Source organism: Natator depressus, chromosome 21, assembly GCF_965152275.1.
Source record: "Natator depressus isolate rNatDep1 chromosome 21, rNatDep2.hap1, whole genome shotgun sequence".
Taxonomy (NCBI): domain Eukaryota; kingdom Metazoa; phylum Chordata; order Testudines; family Cheloniidae; genus Natator; species Natator depressus.
In genome coordinates, this window is record NC_134254.1 from 14,196,559 (window position 1) to 14,223,971 (window position 27,413).

At 51.4% G+C, this 27,413-nt stretch overlaps 1 protein-coding gene across 1 annotated transcript in view; it reads left to right on the plus strand.

Moving 5' to 3' along the window:
- Nucleotides 1–24,121, plus strand: part of DENND2D (DENN domain containing 2D) — a 34,658-nt gene extending 10,537 nt beyond the window's left edge. Inside the window, exons 2-12 of the mRNA XM_074935970.1 lie at nt 4,242–4,420; nt 5,184–5,296; nt 6,171–6,240; nt 9,346–9,423; nt 9,769–9,909; nt 14,302–14,450; nt 18,130–18,307; nt 19,344–19,385; nt 20,079–20,169; nt 22,397–22,636; nt 23,622–24,121. Coding sequence (XP_074792071.1) covers nt 4,242–4,420; nt 5,184–5,296; nt 6,171–6,240; nt 9,346–9,423; nt 9,769–9,909; nt 14,302–14,450; nt 18,130–18,307; nt 19,344–19,385; nt 20,079–20,169; nt 22,397–22,636; nt 23,622–23,686 — 1,346 coding nt within the window. The 3' untranslated portion in view covers nt 23,687–24,121. The remainder of the gene's footprint in view (nt 1–4,241; nt 4,421–5,183; nt 5,297–6,170; nt 6,241–9,345; nt 9,424–9,768; nt 9,910–14,301; nt 14,451–18,129; nt 18,308–19,343; nt 19,386–20,078; nt 20,170–22,396; nt 22,637–23,621) is intronic.
- The last annotated feature ends 3,292 nt before the right edge of the window (nt 24,122–27,413 follow it).

Here is a 27,413-nt window from a genome sequence, read left to right on the forward strand (position 1 = left end):
AAAGCTGACTTGCTCCTGATGCTGGACATCCCTGTGCGGAGGCCCTGGCTGTGCCTGGGGCAATCAGGGGACTGGGCTAATGTGGGGTTTGGAACAGGCCCTAGTGTGTCACTGACAATGTCAGGTCAAAGCACCCTCTAAGGATTGCACACCCCCCTCTTTGGAGTGCATGCCCAGCGTGTGGGCAGTAGGAGAAGACTGGTGCCAGGCTACAAGGATGGCACTGCACCTTTGGGCCCCCTCTCACTGGAGAAGAGGAAGGTGGTTGTAACTGGCCCGATAGACACCCCCCACCCTTCTGAGAGCCCATCCACAAAGCTTGGGCAGAAGGAGAGGGTGGCAGCCAAGACCTTGTGCTCTGGGCAGAGGAGAAAGGGCTTCAGGGTGACTCACCATGCACGCAGTCCTTCTAGCCCTCCTCCCGCTTACTCCTACAGCTGGTCAGAGAGGGACAGAGCCTCCATTAGAGCAAAAGGCTTCACCTCTACTTCATCTGGTCCTGGGCCAGAGCTGGGGGAACAAGGCATTTTTGGAACGATGGCCTCAAATTTGGAGTCCAAGGTTGCCCTGAAGCTGCTTTGTACGAGTTGGGATGTGATGCTTGCTTAAAATAAGATGGATGCCACCAGCGAGAACGCAAGGCAGAGAGGCTCTTCTGCAGACCTGCCTTGTATTCAACCCTTTGCTGTCGGAGTGCTGTGAAAGGGACAGACCCGGGTGCCACTATGCTGTCTGCATCCAAGGCTCTCATCTGCCCAATTCTACTGCCATCAGTTTGGCTCAGAGCAAGCAGTCCTACACTAGCAGGGTATGAAACCACACGGGACCCTGGAGTATTGGCAGAGCTGTTCATAGGCTTCATGATGGGTATAGACACTGGCCATGGAGGTTCTAGCTCCGCTGAGATGTGGCCCCATGGAGGGAGTACACCTCCCAGCTGCATGCTGTGATTCATCTCTAGCAGTCGTCCCCTGTGATGAAGTGGGAAGGTTCTTAATGTTTCCTCTGAATACTGTAGGGGTGCCTCAGTTTCCCCTATGCAGTTCTTAAGTCTCTAGGGGGTGGGATAAGGGGGTGTAATTGTTGCAGAGCAAAGGGCCAGTGTACATAAATGGCTGACACTCTGTCTCCTGGCAACTGATGGCCTGGGCCCTTCCCCCCTGCAAGGTGAGAGCTAAAGGGTTGGAGAACAAAGGAATCAGGTGACCTCCTGGCCCGGGAAAGGGACAAAGCCCAGAGGAGGAGGGGCTGGAGAGAGTTTCAGTTTGGGGCTGGCTGGGGAGGAGGAGTGAAGTACAGACGTGGTTGTCTGGCTCACTGCCCCGCAAAATGGACCCGGCTGAGGGGTCCTGTTCTCTGCACCTGCAAGCTCTGTGTTAGACCATGTTCCTGTCGTCTAATAAACCTCTGTTTTACTGGCTGGCTGAGAGTCATGTCTGACTGTGGAGTTGGGGGGCAGGACCCTCTGGCTTCCCCAGTACCCCGCCTGGGCGGACTCGCTGTGGGAAGCGCACAGAGGGGCAGAGGATGCTGAATGCTCCGAGGTCAGACCCAGGAAGGTGGAAGCTGTGTGAGCTTTGTGTCCTGCAGACAGTCTGCTCCCAGAGAGGAGGCTCCCCCAGAGTCCTCACTGGCTTCTTAGGGAGCAGTTCCAGAGCACCGCCCAGGGACTCTGTGACATCCCCCTCAAACCCCCAAGAACTTTCTCAAGTCATTGAAGAGAAAGCTGAGCGTTCCAAGAAGATGGAGGAATGGGAGAGTAGATATAGAAATGTCACCCTCGTTAATGCCTGTTGTGATAATTGGGCCTACCAATTTACCCTAGTTGCAATCTCAGTTGTAAAAAGTATATGAAAGTTCATAAAATGTTACTTTCCCTTAAGGTTTGTTATTATAGGTTATTGCAGGGATCAGCAAACTTTGGCCCGCGGCCCGCCAGGGAAAGCCACTGGCAGGCCGGGACGGTTTGTTTACCTGCAGCGTCTGCAGGTTTGGCCGATCGCAGCTCCCACTGGCCACGGTTCGCCGTTTCAGGCCAATGGGGGCTGTGGGAAGTTTTATCCTTGAGATCTTGGCTCAGCTGTGCACCAGGCCACTCACCTGGCAGAACTTACATTAACTGCCAGTATCCGGAATGCAGGGGAGCCCTGGCTATGCCCCCTCTCCCTATGCCAACCACAGGGCAGGGGGGTGGTGGAGGACCTGTTGCACCTGCTGTATGCTCCCTGACGTTTCCCCCTCCCAGCTCTGGCCATAGCAGCTTTAGGAGCACTTTGTGCACAGGAATGACAGTTTCTCCCAGACTGCGCAGGGTAGAACAGATAGACTGCAATAAATATGGCCCCATCATTTCATGATTTCTTGGTGCCCTAAAGTGCATTTGCTCCACGTGCTTTGCTGATCCTCTGCACACCTCCACCCTGGTGTGATGCAACTTGTGGTTATTTCTGTTCTGTTGAGCCTTGGACTCGGGGTGAGCAACCCTGGCCCGCTCTAATAACCCTGTATTGTAGCCACTTGTCACCTGCTCCGGGGGCAATAAAGCTTGAAAGTTAATGGCACAATCCAAATGATAACGGCCAGATATATCCTGGGATGAAGAGGTTATTGGAGTTGGTGTACATTGCATTGGAAGGACAGCTGCTTTGTGTGTGCGCACAGCGTCTTGCGGGTCAGAAGGGGCCTGGCTGTGCTTGGTATAAAGCGCAAAGCAGGTCTGGGCTTGGTTAGTTCCGGGATGGGAGACCACTGTCTATTCCAGGCTTTCTGTTTCGCAATAGCAATGGCTTCTCTTCGGGACATAGAACGGAGAAAACAGCGTTAATGCAGAACGAAGGCTGAGAGATCCCGCACTCTGGATTCCTTGCAGCGGGGGAGCACCCTGCACATTTGTGGCTTTAAAATACTGCCCTTGCTGATGGGCGGGGTCTCTGACGGACTTCACACCCACGGGCTCTGCTGTGTTGGTGCTAGAAGGTGCTTGGCCTCCCTGCCCCGGCCCAGTCAGCCTGCTCTGTACTCCTTCAGGGCGAGGTGTAGAAGTTAAACAAGCAGCGAGGGAGTGACCCGGAGAGCCCAGGTTTCTAGGTTACATTGTGAGAGTGACTCATGTAACCTTAAGAAATAGCCCATGTGGCTCAATACTGCGACTGCATTTAACTTTCTGCTCTCCGGAAGCTGCAAGGCGATTTTCACACCCGCTAGGATTTCCTTTTTCCCTTGGCAAATTTGTAAAAGCCCTTCCTGTTCTCCCCTGGTGGTATTAGCTCTTTTTTCCATAGCAGCAGCCCTTGTCTGTTCCTTTCAGGTTTGAACAGGGGGTTTCTCTTTTCTCCTGTCACCTGCGCAGCCGGCAATTAAACGTGAAAGTTAATGGCACCATCCAACTGATAGCGGAGGGGGCCAAATGCATCCTGGGATGAATACATTATAGGAGTTGGTGTAGGTTGCATTAGAATGACAGCTGCTTCCTGTGTGATAATCTCCTGCTGATAATAGCTCATGTTAATTAATTAGCCTCTTACAGTTTGCATGGCAATTTCCACCATCTCTGTATGTATATATATATCTTCTTACTATACGCTCCATTCTATGCAGCCGATGAAGTGGGCTGTAGCCCACGAAAGCTTATGCTCTAATAAATTGGTTAGTCTCTAAGGTGCCCCAAGTCCTCCTGTTCTTTTTGTGTGAACACAGTGTTTTACAGGTGCGAAGGGGCCCGTGGACGTTCTTCTTCTGAATTATCTTAATCCATTTTGGAAGTGGATTAAGCTAATTTTGAATGTGAGTCTTCTATTCCAGAATAAAATCATGCATGCAGGGAGTTAATCAGGAATTGGGGGGAGGGATAGCTCAGTGGTTTGAGCATTGGCCTGCTAAACCAGGGTTGTGAGCTCAATCCTTGAGGGGGCTATTTAGGGATCAGGACAAAAATTGGGGCTTGGTCCTGCTTTGATCAGGGGGTTGGACTAGATGACCTCCTGAGGTCCCTTCCAACCCTCATATTCTATGAATAGTTTATTATGCTTTACATTCGCACATTGCCTTAATCCGAATTAACATCCCAGTATAGACAAGCCCACAGTCTGTGTTTCCTTGTTTGGTTGCCTCCCTTCTCCATTTCCAGTGCAGGTCCCGGTGCATTACGCCCTGCTCTCTGAGCCGAACTGCGTTCTGGATCACTAAAAAAGGCACCCCCATTGGCTGCCACGTCACCATACACCATAATTTTTGGGTTACAGATGTAAATCAGGACGCATCCCAGGAAGAAAGCAAATCCGAATCTGCAAGGAGGCCGGGAGATCGAAGCCCCTTCTGCTACTCACCAGGACAGTTCTTCTTTGAATACCTCGTCGTGGTCTCACTAAAGAAGAAATCAGGGGGCGATTACGAACCCAAGATAATCTACCAGTTCCCAAAGGTGAGGAGCCCTGTCCTGGTTACAGAACGTGCACGTATTTGTTAGAAGTCACCTCAAAACCATCAGGGCTCTGGGCAGCCTGAACATAGATTACAGCAGCCTGAGGCCATTTTAACTTAATCTGGGGGGGACAAACTGATCCCCAACAGGCCCAGAATATGGGAAGTGCAAAGGAGACTGAGCACAGGCTCTCTCAATCAGAGCCCCAAACTCTTTTCTTCTGTCCCACCCAACCCACACCTCCTAGCAGAATCCTACCTGGGGGAGAGATGCGGTATGTGAAATTTCAGGAGCTTGATCCCTTTTCGGGGAAAGGAGGAGAAGGGTTGAAAATGGTGCTTCTGATGGGAGGTTGGCTCTTGCCTTCCCTTGGGAGGGTCAGCCCGGCTCCAGAATGCACCTCTGTTCGTGGTCACGGTGCCTCCTTTTCAGCTTGGAAAGCTTCATTGTGGGCTGCGTCAAGTATAGCTGAGTCTTGCGTCTGGCCTTGCAGCTACCAACAGCTATGCTGCCCTTCTCGCTTAAAGCCTATGCTCCCCCACTAGACTGGGGAATCCTCGTGTCCACCCTGGAGGCAGTCTAGAGAGACAACGGACTAGGTAGTGACCCGCTCTTTCAGTCCCGGGGCCCTGCACTGCTCTGCCGACGCACCGGTCGTGATCTACAGAGCCCAGCTAGAGAGTCCAGATGTTTCCCTTGTGCAGTGGCCTGGGCTGGATCCTCTTTTATTGTGATTTTACTTCTAGTATCATTTTCATTTCAGCGTGAGAACTTACTGCGGGGCCAGAAGGAGGAGGAAGAGAGGCTGCTGCAAGCCATCCCCCTCTTCTGCTTCCCCGACGGCAATCACTGGGCCCCACTCACGGAATACACCAGGTGACTCCCAGATTGAAACGGGCTAAGGGACCAGCCCAGAGCCAGCGCTGCACGCAGGGGCCCGTGGGCAGGGAGCGGGGAAGGAAAAGCGAGTCCTCGTGCTCCCTCCTACTGCCTGGATGTCACAGGAACCCAGTGAGCTGCCTGGGTAGGGAGAATTTCCCTGCCTGGCTTCTGCAAAATCAAACCACTTCTGGCTGAGGTTTCACATTATTGGCTCTTAACCGTTGCAGTTTATCTGGCCAGGGGTTAGTGCTTCATCATCCCACGCTGCTTAGTGCTCAGGGCTGAGCATCTCTCCTCTAGATGTTTCGTGGTCTATTTGTTCCTCTTGATAGTTATTATTCATTGTGATCACAAAAACGGCTAGCTCTTATCAGGAGATTTCCAAGCGCTTTACAAAGCAGGTTGGTGTCCTTATCTCCATTTTTACAGATGGGGAAACGGAGGCCCAGAGCGGGGTCATGACTTGCCCAAGGTCACCCAGCAGGCCGGTGGCAGAGCTAGGAATAGAACCCAGCTCTCCTGAGTCCCGATCCGGGGCTCTGTCCACTAATCACACTGCCAGCCCGTAGCACCTCGAAACCCCAGTCACGGGCCAGGCCCCCGTTGTGCTAGGACTGGACAGGACCTGCCCCATGGAGCTGACAGTCTAAGCCAATGGACCTGACTGGTAATCAAGTGGAGGATCCAGCTGTTGGGAGTGTCAGTCACTGGCAGGGTAGGGGGCTAGGCTGCCATCTTGGGCAGTGCTGGGGACTCTCTCCCCACCTCCTTTTGCCCCGTCGCTCAGTGGCTCCAAGCTACGTTCCTGCGGCTCTCGTGCCTCGACCCTTAGCAGCGCAGTGGAAACACGTTTCTCCTTGTCTTTCAGTGAAACCTTTTCGTTTGTCCTGACCAACGTTGACGGCAGCAGAAAGATTGGCTACTGTCGGCGGCTGCTGGTGAGTATCCCTCGCTTTAAATGATCTGGTCTCATGCCGGCCCTTTGCGCCCTGAGCAGCCAGCTTGGCTGCAGTGCGTCCCCATCCCCCTGGGCAGTGCAGGGAGAGCAAACCGAGCCAAGCTAGCCCCAGGGAACCGCTTACAGGAGACTGTCACTCTGCAGTCGGCTTTCGGGGGGAGTGCTTGTGCCCAGCCCTGCTGCAGCTGCAGGCATGGCCTGATGCCAGACAAAGAGGTGGTCGGGGAAGGGTGTGCGTGGAAGGGTAACCGGCGACAGGTGCAGGATGGGGGTGGGGAAATGTGCAGAGAGGCAGGAGGAAGAGGAGAGCTGTGGAGGGCACCTTGGTACCGCATCTAGTATGATGAAACTGCTGTACTCCTTCATGGCTCCCTTAGAGAGACTGAGAGAGACGGGCACAGGACTGGTTAGCTGCCTTTGAGGGCCTGACTGGCTCAGAGGCAGGACGATGAGATATGGATGGTTACCTCTCGGGTGCTGGTTTGAATCCAGCCCAGTTCGGCTGCGGTGGAAGACTGCTACCAGGGCCGCTGAACTGTGTATTGTGGTGTTGGTCACCTACATTCAAGGCCCTGTGTTGTCCCAGGCAAGATGCCCCTAAATTCTGTGTGGAGATCACTAGATTCTTCAGCCTCTGGTTGAAATTTGGTGGCAGTTTCAGATCAACTTGATTTATCTGGAAGGTTTAGAACATAAGAACGGCCGCACTGGGTCAGACCAAAGGTCCATCTAGCCCTGTGTCCTGTCTTCCAACAGTGGCCAATGGCAGGTGCCGCAAGGGGAATGAACAGAACAGGTGATCATCCAGTGATCCATCCCGTCCGCCATTCCCAGCTTCTGGCAAACAGAGGCTCGTGACACTATCCCTGTCCATCCTGGCTAATAGCCATGAACTTATCTAGCTCTTTTTTGAACCCTGTCATAGTCTCAGCCTTCACAACATCCTCTGGCAAGGAGTTCCACAGGTCATGTGAAGAAACACTTCCTTTTGTTTGTTTTAAACCTGCTGCCTATTAATGTCATTGGGTGACCCCCAGGTCTTGTGTTATGAGAAGGAGTCAATAACACTTCCTGATTTACTTTCTTCACACCCGTCATGACTTTATAGATCTCTTTCCTATCCCCCTTAATCACCTCTTTTCCAAGCTGAAAAGTCCCAGTCTTATTATTCTCTCCTCATTCGGAAGCTGTTTTCTGACCCTTTTCCAATCGCAGTATATCTTTTCTGAGACGGGGCGACCACATCTGCACGCAGTATTCATTGTGAGTAATCCCCACCCCGGAGCGACGTAAGTTACGCCGACCAAAGCCCCAGTGTAGACAGCGCTATGTCAGCTGGAGAGCCTCTCCCGGAGGTGGAGGAATGAGGTCGACGGGAGAGCTCTCTCCTGTCGGATTAGAGTATCTTCACCAGATGCGTTACAGCTGCGCCCGAGCCGCGATTTAAGTGCAGGCGTGCCCATAGCCTTCTAGGCCAGAAGGGACCCCCACGTCATCTCGTCTGACCTCCCGTATTTCACAAGCCGCCACGCGGCCAGCCGTACACCGAGCCCCGCAACCAGACGTAGCCCAGTTTATTACAGCCCTCAGGAGACTCAACTGTCGACGCGGCAGGCAGAGAGCAGGAGGCTAGCGGCGCCTTCCGTTGCCTGCAGGCTCAGGAAAGCTGTAGGGGCTTTGGTGACTCTTAGTCCGTGTTTTCAAGCTTTTCTTCAAGCCCTGAAAGGCTAGGAACTCACAAGCTTTTTTAGTCTGGTGCTTAGGTGCTGAAGCACAAGCCTGCAGGCCAGGAACTGTGGAACCCACGTGGTCCTGCCTCTGCCCAGCACCAAGGCCCTGTTTGCTGTTCGTTCTGTTCAAGGCCTGACGTGATGCGATAGCAGACAGAGGTCGGTGCAGGCTGGGAATTGCGCTGCACTGTTAACGGGCTCTGAAATCGTTGCCTGCTTCGGTTCTCTTGAAATAACCCTAAAGATGCCCCCCAGCAGGGAATACATAGCATCCCGGCCGGGGAGACAAGCCAGCTCAGCTGCCTGAGAGGCCTCGCCATGGATCACCGCCTTGGCATGCCAAAGCCTCTGTGCGCATTGAGTGCAGACAAGTCCGCGCTAGCGCACCCAGCTGGGGCGCTTCCCCCCAATCAAATCGAGGTCTTTGCCAAGCGATGCGTCATTCGTCTCTGCCCGGCGATTCCTGAACCAGACTCCGCCCCGGCCCCGAATTCCACCCTAGGAAGGGAGTCGGAATCCCCTCCTGAGCCGCCCCGCTGGCTGCCTGCCCTCGGGGCTGGGGAGGCAGACGTTGTGGCGGGGCGGGTAAGTGATGCCCTCCAGAGGCGGTGTGCATGGAGGGTCAGGGCTACAGTATGCTGCCCCAACCACAGACCCTGCCTCAGTGTCTCCTGCCTGCAGCTTTATCCCCACCATGAGCCTGTGGACCCGTCTCTCCCAAACCTGCCGTGCTTAGCTAGCCGCCAGCTTAATGCCTCACTTGCCTTCCTGACACATATTCTGTTCCATGGTCTCTACTGTTACCCTGTGCCCCTCCCCAGACCTGCTACACCCCCACCCCGTGCCTGGGGCTTCCAGCAGCATGCTGGGCAGCATCCGCAATGATTCCTCTAGTCGGCCTGCAGGGCCTTTTTCTGGAGGTCTGTGGGCCAGCGGGAGTCCTAAGCGCCTTCCCTTTGCCTCAGAGACTGTGTATATGCGTCTGCTTCTGGGGTGGGGCATCTCCTGCAGCTGAGTTTGGAGAGGAACAGGGCTGGTACCAGCCTCCTTGCTTTTTCAGCTTGTTCTGCAAGTTTCCTGACTTGTAGTTTACGTAGCCCGGGAGGACCAGCTGGGCTGTAGGCAGGTGGTATCATTAACCAGGTCTCTGGGAGGCAGGCAAGGCCAAGCCATGGACGGCTCCTAGCTTTGCTGACACCTGGCTTTGCATTCCTCGGAGAGGCCATGGCCCCGCCCCGAGTGGCAGTCCCCATAGTGATGGGGTTGGCATGGGGGGGCTGGCTCGGTGCACCTGATAGAGGGGGTAAGAGATTGTGGGGTACAGTTAACCCTTTGTGTGCTGATCCTTCTTTCAGCCCGTTGGCCGGGGCCCTCGTTTCCCAGAGGTCTTCTGCATCATCAGCTGCCTTGGCTGCTTTGGCTTGTTCTCCAAGGTAGGAACGCCGGCTCTCACGGGCAAAACACTAACCCAGCCTGCATGCCCGGTCCGGGCCTCGTGCAGCTGCTGGTCCCCGTCTTGCTGCTGCCAGATCTACAGCTCGGTGCAGGGAAGGACTTTTGCCTGGGGGAGCAGCTGGTGATGCCACGGCACTGAAGGCCACCTCTCTGGGGCTGAGGAGGACGAGGCCTGTGGTGTTGAGGCTGGTGCTGGCTGCTTTTCCTCAGTGAGGACGCAACTGAGCCGCTGCTGTGCCGCTGAGAGAGGGTGGGGGGCTGGGCGGGGGCTAGTCGGGGACTTCTTTGCCTTGCTGTGGCTGACGGGTCTCTCCTTCCCATAGATCCTCGATGAAGTGGAGAAGAGGCGGCAGATCTCCATGGCCGTCATTTACCCCTTCATGCAGGGCCTCCGCGAATCCCCCTTCCCGGCTCCGGGGAAAACGGTCACCATTAAAAGCTTCATCCCTGATTCCGGAACGGAGGTTTGTGTCGGCTCAGTAATCTGTGCTCGGGTGCTGCTGACCTCCAGCAGGGCCTGTCTCTCCACCCCTAGGAGCTGGTCTAAGAGGAGGCCATGCTGGAGCATGTGTCCGGCCGTCGGGCCAGCCGGAGCTTTGTAGGCTTTCCTCAGTGCAATCTCTGCTAATGCACTTCATGTCTCCGGCTGCCTAGGGGCAGTAATAGACGAGGGTCACAGGTCAGGGTGGACAAGGGGCGCTGGCTGAGTTGAAGAGCGAGGCTGTGCTGTCTGGGAACGACAGGTTAGGGAACGACCCCTTGGAACGAGCTGGCCGCTTCGTGCCAGTGGCGATCGAGCCAGCAGTTCCATCAATTCTCCACCCTCTGGGGGAGAGTTGGTGACGGTCGGGTGTTCCATATTCCAGCCTGACCGCTATGGCCGGGTTCTCCCAGGTGGCCGGAAGGTGCAGTGAGATGGGCGCTGCCCAGTACACAACTGGTGTAGCGCTCCGTGAAATGCTCCGTGTCGGTCCTGCTGCGAGGATCTATCAGCACAAACAGCCATTAATGCCAGCGGATGTGGCGTTCACACTTCTTGAAGCTGCTGTTGCAACCTCTCCCTGCAGCCTGCAAGCCATGATTTCAAAGAGGCTGCTGATTTTGGGAGCCCAGTTTGGACCCCCTTGGGCCTGATTTCCAGAGGTGCTGGGCATCCTTTCATGTCAGCCAGAGCTCGAAGTCCAGTGCCACCTAGAACAGCTCACTCTGCTCCCAAGCATGCTTTGGGGGGCTCGGCTCGAACAGGCAACCAGGGGAGAGAAGTGAAGCCTAGCAGCATGAGAGCTGGGGGGAGAAAGCAGATGTGGCAGGGGGCCCACGGTTGGGGTGTGGTGAATTGGACTGAATGGTGGGAAAGGGGAGCAAAATCATGCCGGGTGCAGACAAGGGTGGCGTGGCCGAGTCAGCTGTGCGAAGAAATGATTTGTAAGCAATTGTCATCAGTGACAGGGAAAACCCTGCCAGGTTAAGAGCTGGGGAGTTTGGCGTCAGGTCGAAGGACGTGAGGCTGATTTTGGAGACACCAGTGTGAATCTGGATTAAAACTGGTTTCGGTGGAATTGCACCAGTGTATCCCAGGTCCCTGGAACTACACGACACTGCCCCTAGAAGCCTGCACTGTGTCCCCCACCTCTGCAGTCCCATACAATCCGTGCAGGATCCCTTGTGTTATTGAATGTCATATTACACGTAGCTGATGTGACTGTGTGTCCGGATTTTCCAGCGTGCTCACAATTCTAGGCTGACCCCTCCTAATTTGAGTTGTTTGGTTGCTGAGTCAGCAAAAGCTTGGGCTTTCGGGACAAGGAAGCAGAAGCCTGGCCGCCTTCACTCCCCCATTTGATCAGAGCGGCGAGGACTTTAAATGAAGTGCTCCTTCCCCAGCAGCCGCCCTTGCTAAGAAGTGACACTCACTGTGCTCAGCCACAGGGAAGCAGTTAGCTCAAGGTTTCTACAAAAACAGCGGTGAAAGAGTTAACAGCATGGCCTTTTTAATCACTTTCATTCACACCTCCCTTTGTTGAATGGCAGCCATTCACACCTCTCCTGGAGCTATTGTTTCATGCTGAGTGCAGAGACTGCTTTGCATCTGCTCTTCTCAGCTGGCAGTGCTCTACACAAGACACTGGGTTAATAGTAGACAATTGTGCCCATTTAACAAAAAGATTGCGGGGGTGGGGTAGCTCAGTGGTTTGAGCATTGGCCTGCTAAATGTTCAATCCTTGAGGGGGCCATTTAGGGATCTGGGGCAAAAACTGGGGCTTGGTCCTGCTTTGAGCAGAGGGTTGGACCAGATGACCTCTTGAGGTCCCTTCCAACCCTGACATTCTATGATTTTAGATATCTATCTAGTTAAAAGAAAAGGAGGACTTGTGGCACCTTAGAGACTAACAAATTTATTTGAGCTTAAGCTTTCGATGAAGTGAGCTGAAGTGAGTTTCACTTCATCGAAAGCTTATGCTCAAATAAATTGGTTAGTCTCTAAGGTGCCACAAGTCCTCCTGTTCTTTGTGTGAATACAGACTAACCCGGCTGCTACTCTGAAACCTATCTAGTTAAAGCGTAACAAACCCTAATACAGATGCATGGGGATCAGTTTCAGCCTTACTGGTGCCTGTTGTTAGCTTAATTCCGTACCGTTGGCTTTGCTTTAGGAGTTTGCAGTTGTACAATTCAGTCCTGTCAGTGCAAGCCCTGCAATGGAGACAAGCCTTTAGGCCTCCTCTGCACTGGGGTGGGGGCTGCTGATGTAACACAGGTGCAAACTGGGACTTGCTCTGCTTTGAAGGGGGGCTGAGCTGAGTGCATTGCCTCGTGCAGACAGCGCATTCCTATTTTTGACATGAGAGGTTTGACTGCAGTGCGCTGATGCAGCGGTTGTTTTGGAATGGGGCATTGCAGCCACCTCGTCCCGTTACACAGTGGGTGCTGGGTGTAACTGAGAGCAGGAGCCGGCTTGGCACAGGTTCTGCTCTGCCAACTTCCTGGGTTATGAAATCTCTTGTGATGCTGCAGCAAGAAGGGTAAGATTGTGTAAAGACTTGGCCTATTGCTTCATGCATTGGCTGCTGGCAGCACTGCAGAGATGGGAGCATTTTCTTCAAAAGCGTCAGCGTGGCGGCTTATCCAGCACTGCCAGTGGAGAAGGGAGCTGCTGCTAGGGAAGGCGAGGCTGGGAGCTGGCAGTGCGTGGGTGAGAGAGGGTAATGTAGCCCAATGTGCAGCAAAGCCCGGGCTGGACTAAGGTCTAAGTAAGGTCCTCCACTTTGAGTGGTGGGAGGTTGTTCCGAATGCCTGGGGCTTCTCCTGGATCAGTAATCCAGGGCTCAGCTTTTGAGGCTGGCGAGAGGTTTGGTTTCACCTGACTGGCAAAGGCATGTAATATAATGACACCAATTAGTTGTAAGAGCTCATCTGGGCTGGAATGAAGTCTAGCCAGCCTAACAGGAAAAGATGTAGAGAAGGGTAGGAGTGTCTGGAAACAGGCATTCCAAATGGCCACTAACTACAGGGATTGCAGCAACTCCATTACCTCTCCTTTTGTGGCAGTCTCGATGCTGCTTAATGTGGCCATTTGGAAGAGATATGTAAGAGGCAACGAGATGGTGCTGCATAGGTACCTGCATGGGACAAAGCTAGTACAGGAATCGATGCTAGCGGACAGAGGCAGATCAGTGTCCAACTGCTGGAAGTCAGAAAAATTACCGCTGGAACTGGGATGCAAATTTTCAACCATGAAGGTTATTGTGACATCATCCCGTGGAGTCTCAACATCCAGATTAGGTGTCTCACTCCAGCTCAGTCACAAGTTACTGGCCTCAGTGCAGGAATCGCTGGGGGAAATTCTCTGGCTGGTGTCATGTAGGAGCTCAGACTAGATGATCAGAGTAGTTCCTTCTGGCCCTAGAATTTATACACTCCAATGCCTAATGAACACTTGGGAGAAAGGATATCTTTGTTAAAGATTCAACACCACCCACCCGGTTCAGTGAGGCTCACAAAGCAACCCCCCTAAGGCCTGGTGTACATACTAGTTTGTTCCGGGTTAACTAAGGGTGTGCTTTGTAAACTGGTCTAGTTAAACCAGTGCAAGTATGTGTGTAGACAAGGCCTAAAATACCCTCCATCAAAACCAGGGCAGGCCAGACATGGCACCCAGATATCGGGACTCCTCCTACCAATGTCTCTGCACTTTCTCCCACCCTGCACTCCGAGAGCCCCTCATGAGAAGCTCCGCCAGGCTGCTGGGGGCTGATGAGAACTCCTGGGGATTACTGGTAATTGGGGATTACCTATGAATTCATGGTGTTGGTAAAGCAGCTTTGAAGCGGAGGACTGGTCCCCGCTGGGAACTTGTGCCGATTCTAGTCTGGGGCATAGCTATATGGTGCACACCAGGAAAGATATGGCTTGCCTGTCACGATCTTATCCCACTGTCAAGCCGGAGTCATCTCCACCAGTAAACAGAGGCCGTGCCTATCTGCGCTAGGGGTTTGCATCGAGGCACATCCCCAGGGAGGACACGGTCAAGTAGGGTCACTTATTGCCTCGGCCACGCTCTTATTTGGTGCACCAGTTTCCCCCACTCTTGGTCTGTTAGATCGATGAACTCTGGGCGGGACAGTGCCTGGCCCATGCTGGGCACTACCAAAAAGTAATCCTAACTAATTGTAATATTGCAAAGATCTCGCATGACACCCCCCCGCACGCATGACACTCCCTTCCTGCCTCCTTTCTCCGCCATACGGAAGCAGGTAGGGCCCAGCCCAGCATGTCTGAGACCTTCTGCATGGTGCTTTTAATAGAATTAATGAGTGACTTGTTAGCTCACTCGTGTCCCCTCTGCTTCCCAACAGCTCATCGAACTCACGCGGCCCCTGGACTCCTGGCTGGAACACGTGGAGTTTCAGGCCCTTCTGCAGCATCTCAGCCCGGAGAACATCCTTTGGCTCTTCGCCTCTGCAGTTCTGGAGCGACGGATTATCTTCGTGGCAGAGGAGCTCAGGTGAGCGCCCTGCACTTAACCAGAGAGCTAGTTCTGGGAGCTTCAGAGAGCTACAAGTAATTCTTCCGCTCTACTCCGCGCTGATTAGGCCTCAGCTGGAGTATTGTGTCCAGTTCTGGGCGCCACATTTCAGGAAGGATGTGGACAAATTGGAGAGAGTCCAGCGAAGAGCAACAAAAATGATTAAAGGTCTAGAAAACATGACCTATGAGGGAAGATTGAAAAAAATTGGGTTTGTTTAGTCTGGCAAAGAGAAGACTGAGAGGGGACATGAAAGCAGTTTTCAAGTACATACAAGGTTGTTACAAGGAAGGAGAAAAATTGTTCTTCTTAACCGCTGAGGCTAGGACAAGAAGCAATGGGCTTAGATTGCAGCAAGGGAGGTTTAGGTTGGACATTAGGAAAAACTTCCTAACTGTCAGAGTGGTGAAGCACTGGAATAAATTGCCTAGGGAGGTTGTGGAATCTCCATCATTGGAGATTTGTAAGAGCAGGTTAGACGAACACCTGTCAGGGATGGGCTAGATAATACTTAGTCCTGCCATGAGTGCAGGGGACTGGACTAGATGACCTCTCGAGGTCCTTTCCAGTCCTATGATTCTCTCAGCTCGTAAGTACCAGTCACATGCAGCTCGCCCAGCCCTGGAATGCAGCCTGCAGGTGCCCTCGGTTCCACTCCCCCTTCGTAAGGGGGCAGACGCAGATGCAAGTGTCGAATGACGTGTCCTGAAGTCTGCTACTCCGTGTATCTCGGCCCCAGGGTAGGTGTAGTTGGGGCTGGCTGAGGGCACCCTCCCCATCCCCACAGTGCAGTGAGTAGTGATTAATTTTTTGTGCCCCATCCAGTTCAGGAGATAAAATCAGAATAAATTAATTCCAGGTGCAGGGGAGGAGAGAGAAGCTGAGAACCTTCCACTCTGGGAGCTGACCCTAAAGAGTCTGAGCAAGCAAAGGGTCACTGACCTCAGACTGCTCATGAGGCATGGAAGTCTGATCTAGTGGGCAGAGCACTGGTCTGGGATTCAGGAGACTGGGTTCTATCCCTGGCTCTGCCACTGGCCTGCTGCATGGCCTTGGCCGAGTTACATGCCCTTCTGTGCCTCAGTTTCTCCATCTGTAAAAGGACCTCCTTTGCAGAGTGCTCCGTGGATGAACAGTGCTAGATAAGAGCGAGGTGGTATTATTATATATGATAGACTAACAAGACAGCTGGAGTCTGTTCCCAATTGAGCCCAAAGGGTTAATCCTCACTAAGCTGACAAGCCCAGGGAGGCAGGTAGCCAGGAAAGTCACCCTCTCATGCTAACATCAGCAGAGCGTAAAGGTTATGCTCACTCCTCGTCAGACAGCCCATCGATTCAAATCTCTCCTCTCCCTCTCGGATTTCCTCATTCCGACTCATCAGCAGGAAGGAGTCTCTGATTTGATCCCAGCCACCAGAGACTTTCACTCTTCAGACCCTTGGAAGAAAACAACACACACTGACCGCCCTGCGGAAGGATCCTCTCTATAAAATTAGCAAACAATAACTTTGTCTAGTGAGGGTTAAGCCTTAAAAGCATTGAAATAAGGAGTGAAGGGGGAAGACTTGTGCACTCCTTTCAACCACAATGCTGTCGATATCGCACTCCAGCACTCCCCAAGGCTTCCACTTCCAACAGATACCGAAAAGCAATTCATACCCCAGCTTCCTCAGACTCACGCTGTGCAGGTAGAGGACCAGACCTGGACTTGGGAGACTTAGGGTCTGTTCCCAGCTCTGCCACTGGCCTGCTGGGTGACCTGGGGCAAGTCATGCTCCCTCCCCAAGCCTCAGTTTCCCCATCCATAGGCACTGACTTCCCCACTGCCTGGTGGGTGCTCAACCCCCGCCCGCGCCCCAGCCCCACCTCTGGCCCCGCCCCTGCACTGCCCTTGCCCCACCCCCATTCCACCCCTTCCCCAAAGTCCCCACCCCACCCTGCCTTTTCCCAACCCAGCCCCACCCCCTTCCCGCCCCCATTCCACCCCCTTCCCCCAAGTCACCGCCCCTGCCCTGCCTCTTCTCCACCTCCTCCCCTGAGCATGCTGCATCCCCGCTCCTCCCACTCCCTCCTGGAAATTCCTAACCGCCGCCAAAGAGCTGTTAGGTGGCGGGGGGGCAGGAAACACTGGGAGGGAGGTGGAGGAGTGGGGACACGGCGCGCTCGGCGAGGGGAGAAGGAGGCAAGGAGGGGGGAGCTTGGCTGCCGGTGGGTGCAGAGCCCCCACTAATTTTTTCCCGTGGGTGCTCCAGCCCCGGAGCACCCACAGAGCCGGTGCCTATTTTCCCATCTGCAAAATGGGGATAACGAGCCTGTCCTCCTTTGAGAGCTACTGATGAAAAGAGCTAGGTATGATTATTATTAACTCGGAAACTTAGCAGCTTTTGTGTCAATGGATCAGTATATATGACCGTCCCCCATTCCCTGCATTTGGGAGGTTATTTTGCCTTAACTCTGCTGAGGTCACTGTTAGGGTTTTGTGTTAGAGTGAAAGAGAATGACCCTCCCAGGTGGCAAAGCCAACCTGCAGCTTGTGCTGAGGGGTAGGGGAAGGCTAGTTGTGTGGGCTGATGGCAGTGCAGCTTGTTGGGCCCCCTGCTGAGGGCAGGGGGTTTCCTCTTCTCTCTAGGGGAGTTTAGTCTGAAACTCAATTTATTGTTTTCTAGTTGGGGAAACTTTTTGTCCCGAAAAGGCAAATCTGGAGGCACCCCGGATAGCGGTGCCCTGCCACTCAGAGCATTGGTGGGGCAACACCGGCAGCAGGGCCAACTCCAAGGGTTCAAAACCCATGAGGTTTTGGCCCCCAAAATCATGAGATTTTTTAAAAAAATACCTATGTGGGAGTTTTTTCTTCTGGTTTTTGAGCCCTTAGGGACATGTATTCAAACTTTTCTCTGCAACCACAGAGCTAGAAACTTACTTTTCTTTCGATTTCTTCATTAAAGAAAGCTGAGATTCTGATGTAATCACCTGACTGCAGGAACTGGGGATTTAAGAAGAACATCAAATATTGATGTGTGATGAAATCCTGAGAGTTGGTAACACTGCCATGTGCCAAGGGGAGGAAGACTTCCCAAAAACAGCCAACATAGGCGGGTAGAATTGAGCTGCGGGAGCTCAATCTATTTAGCTTAACCAAGAGAAGATGAAGGGGTGATTTGATCAGTCTCTATAAGGGAAACAAAACTTTGATACTGGGCTCTTCAATCTAAGAGACAAGAGCCAATGGCTGGAAATTGAAGCAAGACAAATTCAGATTAGGAATAAAGTTCATATTTTTTAACAGCAAGGATTATGAATCATGGGAACAGTTTACCAAAGGCCATGGTGGGTTCTCCATCACTGGCAAATTTTAAATCAAGATGGGATGTTTTTCTAAAAGATCTGCTCTCGTTGGAACAGGAATAAGTTCAGGGATGTTCTCTGGCCCATGCTATGCAGGAGGTCAGACCAGATGATCACAATGGTTCCTTCTGCCTTTATAATCTACGAAAAACAGCACCCACCTATTTAGGAGCCTGTCTCTCCTTGAAAGTCACTTAGACTTTGGCTCCTGTGTCACTCAGGTGCTCTTGAAAGTCTCACCCAAGGCCTAACCTGCTGGCCAGCTACTTGCCAAATTCATTTACTAATCAGAACCCTTATTTATTCGGCAGCGTCCTGTCCCAGTGCATCCATGCCGTGGCAGCTCTTCTCTACCCCTTCTCCTGGGCGCACACCTACATCCCCGTGGTTCCGGAATGCCTGATTGATACCGTCTGTTGCCCCACGCCCTTCATGGTTGGAGTCCAGAAGCGCTGCCTAGAGCAGGTTCTCGATCAGCCGATGGAGGAGGTACTGTCTGAGGGGGGATCTCTGTTCCCATGCCGCAGATGGGCTTGAAGATGAAAGTTTGCCCTTTCGTGCCCCTTGATTGTTATCTCCACGTGGTAGCAGGCAGGGCAGGATTTACAACTTACGCGCCCCTGGGCACAGCATCTTCAGCGCCCTCCCCCCCCCCGACTACAGCTGACCTCTGTGTTGCACACTGTTTGAGAGAAGCAAGGCGCCCCTAGGCACGTGCCTACTGTGCTTAATTGGAAACCCAGCCCTGGTAGCAGGCCCTGATTGTGTCTCCATCCCAGCCTCAGGAGGAGAAGGGCCCAGAAGGATACAAGAGCGGACTCCAGCCTGCTCCTAGGGTAACACCCAAGCTGTTCCCTAGGCCAGATGGGATGCTGATATCATCTCCTACCCACTAGCTGGGCAAGGGCCTCAGCCCAGATTCCCTGCGACAAAGGGGGCATTCCTTGCCTTCAGTTCACCCTGTAGCCAGCATTGCCCTAAGCATCTCACTGCTCATAGCTCATGGGGGGTGAGCACACATCTTAGAAAACTAGTGTAGACACTGCCAGAGTTTCCAGGACGGTGCGCTCCTTGGCCTTCTGCTGGGAGCACTAACAATGGGGCAGTTGTGGGGCTGTGGCCCTCTCCCCATGGGGATATGGGCTGAGACTCCTGAACTCATCTCATGTGGGCCTCCCAAGAGACACCGGACGGGAACCGCTTTCAGTCTGGGCTGGATTGGACCCAGTGACTGATTCTAGAGGTGAAAGGCTCCAAATCTCCTTTCCATGTCCCGGGTCCATTCCTTCCCCCAGGCCAGGCACTGGTGCTCCTCTTTCACCAGGCAGGAAGTTTGGAGGGGTGGAGAAGCCTTTTCCATTGCAGTGACCTAGAGCAGTTCATCATCAGGTGCAGCTCAGAGCTTTTCAAATGGACTTGGGGCACAGAAGACTGCTCTTGAAATACATTCTCTTAACTCGCTGCTGCTCAGAAGTGGCCTTGCAATGCAGCCTGGCTAACGCTGCGTCCTGTCTGTTGGTTTTAGGTGCTGCTGGTTGACTTGTGCGAAGGGAAGTTCTTAAGATCGGTAGGTGTCCCTGGTGCGATTTAGACTGTTCCTCATGCCGTCGCTAGACGCAGGTGCTTGTTCGTTGCTTGACCAGTATTACTGAGCCACTGCAGGGTCCTTAGTCCTGGCTTTTCAGTAGCTGTCACCCACTCCTTCCCACCTGTCACTTATTATTTGCACTCTGCAGGTTCAGGGGGGCAGGGCCTCTTGCCCGAGCTTACAGAGCACACTGTAACGTTAGCGTTCCTGGTTTCAAAACACCCGGGCACGGCCCTGCAGGGAGAGACCAATGGGAGTTCAGTGCAAAATTAATTTCTCGGGCTGTTGCGTTGTCTCTTCTCGTTACGGGTGGCGGAGGAGAGGCTGTGTCAGAGACAGAGGTGTCAATTAACCCTGCAGAAGGTGTCTCTCCAACATCCTTTGGGATAAAAATTGATAGGCAATAGCTTCTGGCGGTAGCTAGTGAGCCCCACCGAGACTATGGTAATGCAGACTTCACGGCTGCATTAAAGAATGGGTCACAGGGGATCTGGTGGGGGGAGATGTGTTCGTTCCAGGATGCTTTGGGCCTGCAGGTACACTCAGAAAGTGGTTCGGTGAGCTAGAATCCTCTCTCACGCTTCAAAACCTTCTTCCCAGTAAAAGCCACCGTCTCAGGCTTCCCTGGTTTGCAAGAGCTGGCTGTGCTAACATCGGAACATCCTCTTTCAGGTTTGTGACGAAGGAGACATCTTACCGGCCAAGCTGCAGACCGAGATGCTGACTTCTTTAAAGACGCACAACAGCAACAACAACATACAGAGTAGGCAGAGTTCTTTCTTTGGGGTGCGCACGGTGGAGTACCTGTGAATGCCCCACAAAATGACTGCCGGTGTCCCGGGCTAACCAGCCATCCTGGGGCAAGTGGGCTAAGAACCCAGGACCTAATTTCCTACACTGCCCTCTCGGTTCCAGCCAGCCCATCTCTAGGGCTGTGTATGCTTTAGACTCACATGCACGCGAAGAGAATAGCTCAGTGGTCTAAGCAGCTGGACTGGAATAGCCAGGGTCCCTGGGTCCCACACGCTCAGCCTCTGCAGGGACACCTTAGCCCTTCCCGCTTCAGAGGTAGAAAGAGACTGAGGTTTGTGCAGCTTATGGAGTGTGGGGCAAGTCCTCAGCTGGTATAAAATTGTCATCACTCCATTGGCTTCCTCTCCACATTGACTTTAGTGGAGCTGTGACATCTCCCACCAGCTCAGGATCTGCCCCGGCGTGTCTTCAATACAACACTTGAAAGACCAGCACAGAACTGTCAAGGATCCCAAGGCACTTAGCTATGATTGGGGTTTACTCTGTGGTCCTTACCCAACCTTTCGCTTCCCCCACCTGTTGTTCAATGTGATATGCTCTGATTAGCTGCAGCTCCCCACTCCAGAGGTGGCTGCATTTCACCTGCATTTCAGCGGTGCTCTGGTTCTGCGGGTTAGGAAGTGCTCTGCTTTATTCCCCATCCCCAGCTAGCAGGCATAGTACATTGTTTCTGCTCTGCATGAATACTGAAGTGCAGCCGTGGTCAGAGAAGCCCTGTGGTTATACCAATTTCTTTGTGTGTGCAGCAGAGTCGGACCTGCTGACTTCATTGACAAAAATAGACCCTTTTTATTGTTAGCCCCGCAGAGCTAGCGCAGTTCCGGGAGAAGGAGCTGGATTCTAGCAGACGTTACTAAATTCCAGTTTTCGTTATTGGTGGGGATGGGCGAAATGGACAGAGCCCAGCGTGACTCTCAGACGCCAGGCTGAGTTTGCAGGGCTGGGTGTTACATAGAGATTTAAAAAACCCCACAGCCTTTCTAGCTGTCGTGCGAGCACGTGTGGTCTGGAGTCATTGGAACGCAATAAATGAGGGATTTTTACCGAGTCATTTTCAGACTAGTACCATCCCCTGCCAGTTCTTGTAGTGGCCATATTCTGAGCTGAGCATCTTCCTCCCTAAATTCCACAACCATGTAGGATTGTGGAGACCAGTCAGGGAAGAGAAATAATCCATCAGTAGGGAGGGGAGCAAAAAATCCAGAAGGCTCTTGATAGCTTTATCTTGACAAAACAGAAAGCCAGTGACCCTCAATATCCCTCAGTGAAATCTGGATCTGGGAGATCTGGACAGCTAGACTCCCTTCTGCCACTACAGTGTATACGTGCTAATCAAGCAGATGGAGTCCTCCATCCAGAACAGCCTGTGAAGGGCAGTACCATGTGCTAGTGGCTGTCACAACTCTTTAATGATTTAACACCAGGAAATTGGATTTTAATGTGTGAAGGAGATGGCCATTGCTTCTGACATGAACACAGCATGTGAATTAGGTCAGGGTGCAATGAGGCCCTCCATCTAGCATCTCGGTAGGCTGGTGTACTTCACATTTTAAGGTGGTAGACGCAATTCCTTGAATGTGTATACAATGCTCGGAGTTCCTTTGAAGCCAAGTGTTATAAGAAGTCCAAGTATGGAGGTCAGCAGTAATTATCCATTGGACTGGGCAATTGAATACCACATTGGGACAGTTCAGTTTATACTCCTGTTGGCTCCTTAGCGAATGGAACCTCCTGGCTTTTCTCCCTTGCCATGACTGGGTTTGGGAGTCACACAGTTTAGCACCATTCAGGTGTTACAGCTGCTTTTGAATGGAAAATGTCCCGGACTGTGGAATGCCCCAGACTGTGGCACAGACAGGAGAAGAGAGGTGGGATGGCCCAGTGGTCAGAGCACTAGCCTGGGACTCAGGAGACCAGGCTTCAAGTTCCTGCCCCACCACAGACGGGGCGATCCTTGGGTGGGTCATTTTGGCCCAGATCCTTTAAGGAAATTTGAAGTGTAAATACTTCTGAGGATCTGTCCCTCCATTCCCCCATGATAGCCCTGTCCTGCCTCACAGAAGGGTTGTGAGTGTAAATACATTCAGATTGTGAGGTGTCCACATCCTGAGTTAATGGGGGGTCATGTGAATACCAGCCCCCATGCCCAAACGGTACTTTTTCTATTCCCTTTTCAGCGTCTGAACAAGTGAACGCCCATGTCTCCAAAACCTTCGTGCAATTCTTCGTTAAAACTGTTGGCCATTATACATCGCACCTCAAGTGGAATAAGAGCGGCCAGGGCTCCTTTCAGGAGAAGGCGTTCTGCAAAGCCATCACCTCCAAGTCCTGCCGCAAGTTTGTGAAAAGATTTGTGAGGACTCAGATGTTTTCCCTCTTTATCCAGGAAGCGGAAAGGAGCAGGATGATCCAAGAAGGTAAATTGCTCCATCTCCTCCCCCTTCTGTTACTGCCCTGGCATTCAGGAAGCATCAGGATCCCTGGAGGCCACTCTTTGGTTTCTATGGGCTAGAGGGAGCAGGACTCATTTGCATATTTGCTTGTGCAAATGAGGTGCAAATGTTTTTGTGGGAAGGGAGAGAGATGCTGTTAGAAAAGATGGTACAGGCAGTGATAGTGAGTCTCTCCCACAACCTCTGCCTGCAATGCACCAGCAGAGACACCCTGTGTCGGTTGCAGCCCCTGGATGGAGGAGGTAATTGCAGACTCCAGAACTCAGCCTGCGTTTGTATTGAAAACAGTCAAAGGGCAAGGAGGAAAGGACTAGTGCAAAGCGCTCCTTGCTTATTCTCTTCTCTACAGTGTATTCCCTGACACACACACATCCTGTTTCAGGGCTGTAAGTAATGCAGCATGGCCTAGTAGATGGAGCACTGGACTGAGTCTCAGGAGAGCTTCATTCTAATTCCTAGCCCTGCCACTGGATTTCTGGCTGATCTTGGGTTACTGAGCTAGCTGCACCTCTGAGCCCCCGCACTCTCTGAGTGCGCTCCCCCATCCCCTTCAGTTTGGATCCGGTACCATTTTATCCCCAATATTTGTGATGCTCGCCCTGCTGGTTCAGCTTCAGCCTATCGTTGCTCAAGGTGCAGGTAGATTTGGAGCCAGTGCTGCTGCTCTGGTGCCCTCCAATGCAAATTGACCGGAGTCATTAGATTCTATTCCCTGCCTCTCTACCTCCTTCAGCACCTAAATCCCATGGCGATTGGTGTACTATAATAATGTATATGGAGAATATGACCATAGCTCCATCTTCAGGTTCTCTGCTTTGATCACTGGTTCTTATGGAGTTTGCTGGGCTAATCTCTGCTTCTGCATCCCTACCAGAAACCAGCCAATGACCTCAATTGTTGATGAAACTCCAGTGTAGTGTGTAACTGACCCAGCTTTTGTTTTCCACAGGGTATTTCCAGCAGAAAGTAACTGAATATCAAGAACAAAAAAAGAAACAAAGGACAAATTCCTGAAGTACTGTTCCGAAAGGGGGAGCCCGGCTGGGCTTGGGCAGATATCTTCCTGCAGCAATATTCTGTCCAGACTGGGTCAGCATCTCGCTCAAAGGCAGAGCGCCCTGTGCTTTGCTGGCTCTGAGCATCTCTGGAACCTTGCCCATCCTCCTGTGAACGATGAGATGCCTGGTCAACCCAGAACGCCAGTTCCTTCCCAGTCTCTTCTTTCTCAGGGCATGACTGCACGAGAAGCCTCTCTTCTATATCGCTAGCAAATACGGGTGTGATTTTTTTTTCCTGGCCAACTGACACCGTGGACCAAGCTGCAGTTCTTAGCCAAAGGGGAGCAAGGAGTTCCTATTGGAAGACGATCACGGACCTTACATAGAAATAGAGTGAAATCAAGGCAGGATTATCTGCTTGCTGTATAATGGCAAAGAATGTAGAATAATTGTTGAGATAAAATGTATTAATAAGAAATATTTTTAATTCTTATTAAAAAAAAAATCTAAATTTTCTAGCTGAGAGACGTTCTAGCCAATGTGTATTCCTGAAGGGCTCCCATTGACAAGGTGGTTTCATGTTCTTTTTATAGCGAACGGCTTCATTGTTCCAGACTTACATGAGCTAAAAATGACTCCGCAGATTTTGATGAGGCTTCCTGAAAGGCACCTGTTGGCTTAGGCGTTGATGAGAACAGGAAGCCTAAAATAGACCATGTGAAGGAGAGCAAACTGGGGTTTGGCGGGAAGTTGCTTCTTTGCACTAGCTCCATTTCGGGGGGGATGTGTGCCGTAGTGGGGCACATGGGAAATCAGCAGCTCAGTATAGGGAGACAGCATTGTTAAAATTCAGTGGTGCATGTGTTCCTGAAAAGCTGTACTCTTCTGTCCTGTTGTGGATGCTGAATTTTAAGGCTCTTTTCCAGTTCATCTTTTAGAGACTGCATTGAGCTTAATTATGCTTGTCCATCTCTCCCCTTTCTTTATTGCATTCTTACAGGGAGCATAGTGCCAGAGTCCAAACTGGTACTGCCTGCAGTTTTGACTGGCCCCAGAGGGAAGGAACTATCTGGATAAAGCCAGACACCTCACTCCTGCAAGTGCTGGGATGGTTGCACAGATGGGAGAGCTTGCTGCACTCTTTCCCAAAATACACACAGGTTTTTCACTTTACACAATGATGCCTCAAATGACTGCCACCTTTAGACCCTAAAGATTGCCCAGATGTGTGTGTTATATGTTACCAAAGATATGAGCATTTGTTCTTTGCAGTACTTAGGAGTCTCTCATGGAACATGACCCCATTGTGCTAGGTGTGTACACTATTAGGTGTATTACAATAGTACATAAGATCCCCAGTCCTGGACCAGGACCCAATTGTGCTCCTCTCTCTCTGCCCCAAAGACTGTCCCTGTTGTGTAGAGCGGATGCAATGGGTAGTTTTCAGAAAATAACTATTTAGGATTAACGGTTTCTTTTTGCCCTCGTTATTTTTCATAAGTTTACCTGTTAGCAAAGACTGGCATGTGAAATCTTCTTCAGAGAAACCCCAGGAAGAATTGCCCTTTTTCAAAATGGCCACCCCCCACCCCCATGTCTCCCAGTGAGAGTGAAACTATAGGGTAGTCAAATATTTTTTGTCAAGGTCCAAATTTCTTACTCAAGGTACAGACTCCAGAGAAAATAATGAAAAAAACCCCAATAATGAGAATTAAATGAAAAGATTTCAAACCCTTCAAAAGCATCTGGCAGTCCAGATTTGGCCCCTGGTCTGCCTACTGACTACCCCTGTCCTTAGGGAAGATAGTGACCCTCTGCTGTCAGGCAGTTACCTTAGACCTTAGTCCATCCCATGCTTTGCTGCACATTGAGCTACCCACGTTTGCCATCCTTGCCTGTCAGCTGCCTTTCTCTCCACATCTTCCCATTTCATGTTGAGGTGCTGTCAGGCAGTAGAGAGAGAAAAAGGGAGGTGGCAGCCATTTTGAGGGTAGCTCATTGTGCAGTTCTCTGAAGTAAGTGTAGTTTTCCCCTCCTCTTTCCTGTCTCTGTGGTGGTGAAGAGGTGGAGCTAATAATTCCTTCTGAATGTGGTAAGACTTTGGTCACTCTGTTCTCTTGTGGGAGAGAATTCCAGTCATGGGCCATCTATGATTCTGTCAGGCTCTGTCCTCAGCACCTGTAAATCTAACCTATAAGGTTGATACTGTCCCTGAGAAGCAGAGTTATTATGGCCAATCCTAATCAGAGAGGGAGAGACTTTGAAGATTAAGGCTGGAGTTGAATTTGATTCAGTATGCAGTGGGGAATCAGTGTAATGTCCAGAGAACCCAGATGAGCTTAAATTCATAACTCCATTAGACACTAAAAATCATGGTCTTTATACAGACACTGGGTTTATGATTTATTACAACAATCAGTAACTCGTTAACCCTCTCCCCCCCCCCCTTTTTTTTTTTGGGTCCTCTAGCTCAAGCGGTGTTAACAGGTCACTTCACCTTGAATAACACATATTGTGAGACCAATTACTTATGCTAAACAATCTGTTCTACCTTGTATTTAGCTGTGACAAGTACCTTTCCCAGACCTCAAGAAGAGCTCGGTGTAGCTCCAAAGCTTGTCTCTCTCACCAAAAGAAGTTGGTCCAATAAGAAGTATTAGCTCACCCACCTTGTCTCTCCAGATCCTGAAAGGCATTTAGGCGCCTAGCTCCCAGTGGTTTTAATGGGAGTTAGGCTCCACAATGCCTTTGAGTATCTGGGCCTTATCCTCCCCCGTGCCTCAGTCCCCCACCTGTAAAATGGAGATAATAGCACTGCCCTACCACTCAGGGGCATTGTGAGAAAAAAAATCATTAAAGATTTTGAGGTGCTCAAATACAACAGAAATGGGGACTATATACGTACTGTATATAGACACACTGTTTCTGTATCACACTCTTTGCCATAAGTTTGAGATGTCTTATAAATCAAAAAAAACCCACAAACCAACCAATGTTTTCATTTCATTGGCCCCTAGATAGAGGGGAAATTTTCTGCCTGGTAGTGTGGTTTTTAGGGGTAGCTCAAAGCACCATATGTCACATTTTGTTTTCAAGACAGTGAGGTTTGTACTCATTCTGATGTGTTCCAGGAAGTTCTACATGCAAGAGAGAGTTCTGTAAAAGCCCTGCACCCAGTGCTTGCTTGTACTCTACATCAGAAAGGGTAAAGTTTAAGGTTGAACTTGCAACGTTCTGTCTCTTTGGCCTTATGAACTATGATACACTTTACTTAGAAATCTCGTTCAGTTTCTCAATTAATTCCACAACCTTAGGCCCATATGTCTATAATAATCTGCAATCACATAAATAGAGACAGTATCATAATGCATAAGGACAAAGTTCATTTATTACAGGCAATTTGTACAGTACCTATATGCACACACTTTATGAGCAGTAACATTTCTCAAGTATAAGGAGCAAGCTCCCCACAGCGCCTGGTAATGCTGAAGCTTTACAAGCAGAAATGGGAAATCTTCCTCCTAGAGTGAAGACTAGGGGTACTGGAGCTACCAGTTAGTGAAAAGCCTGGGAAAAGGTGCCTCTTATAGCATTTCCTGGACAGGCTTTAGTTTAGACGTATTTCCAGAAGTGAAGGCCTCATGTTGACTCCCTCAAGCCTCATCCTTGAGACATTAGATTAATTAACAATTAATTGTTCCAGACCAACACAAATGGTGCAGTGGATCAGACTGGGAGCAGTG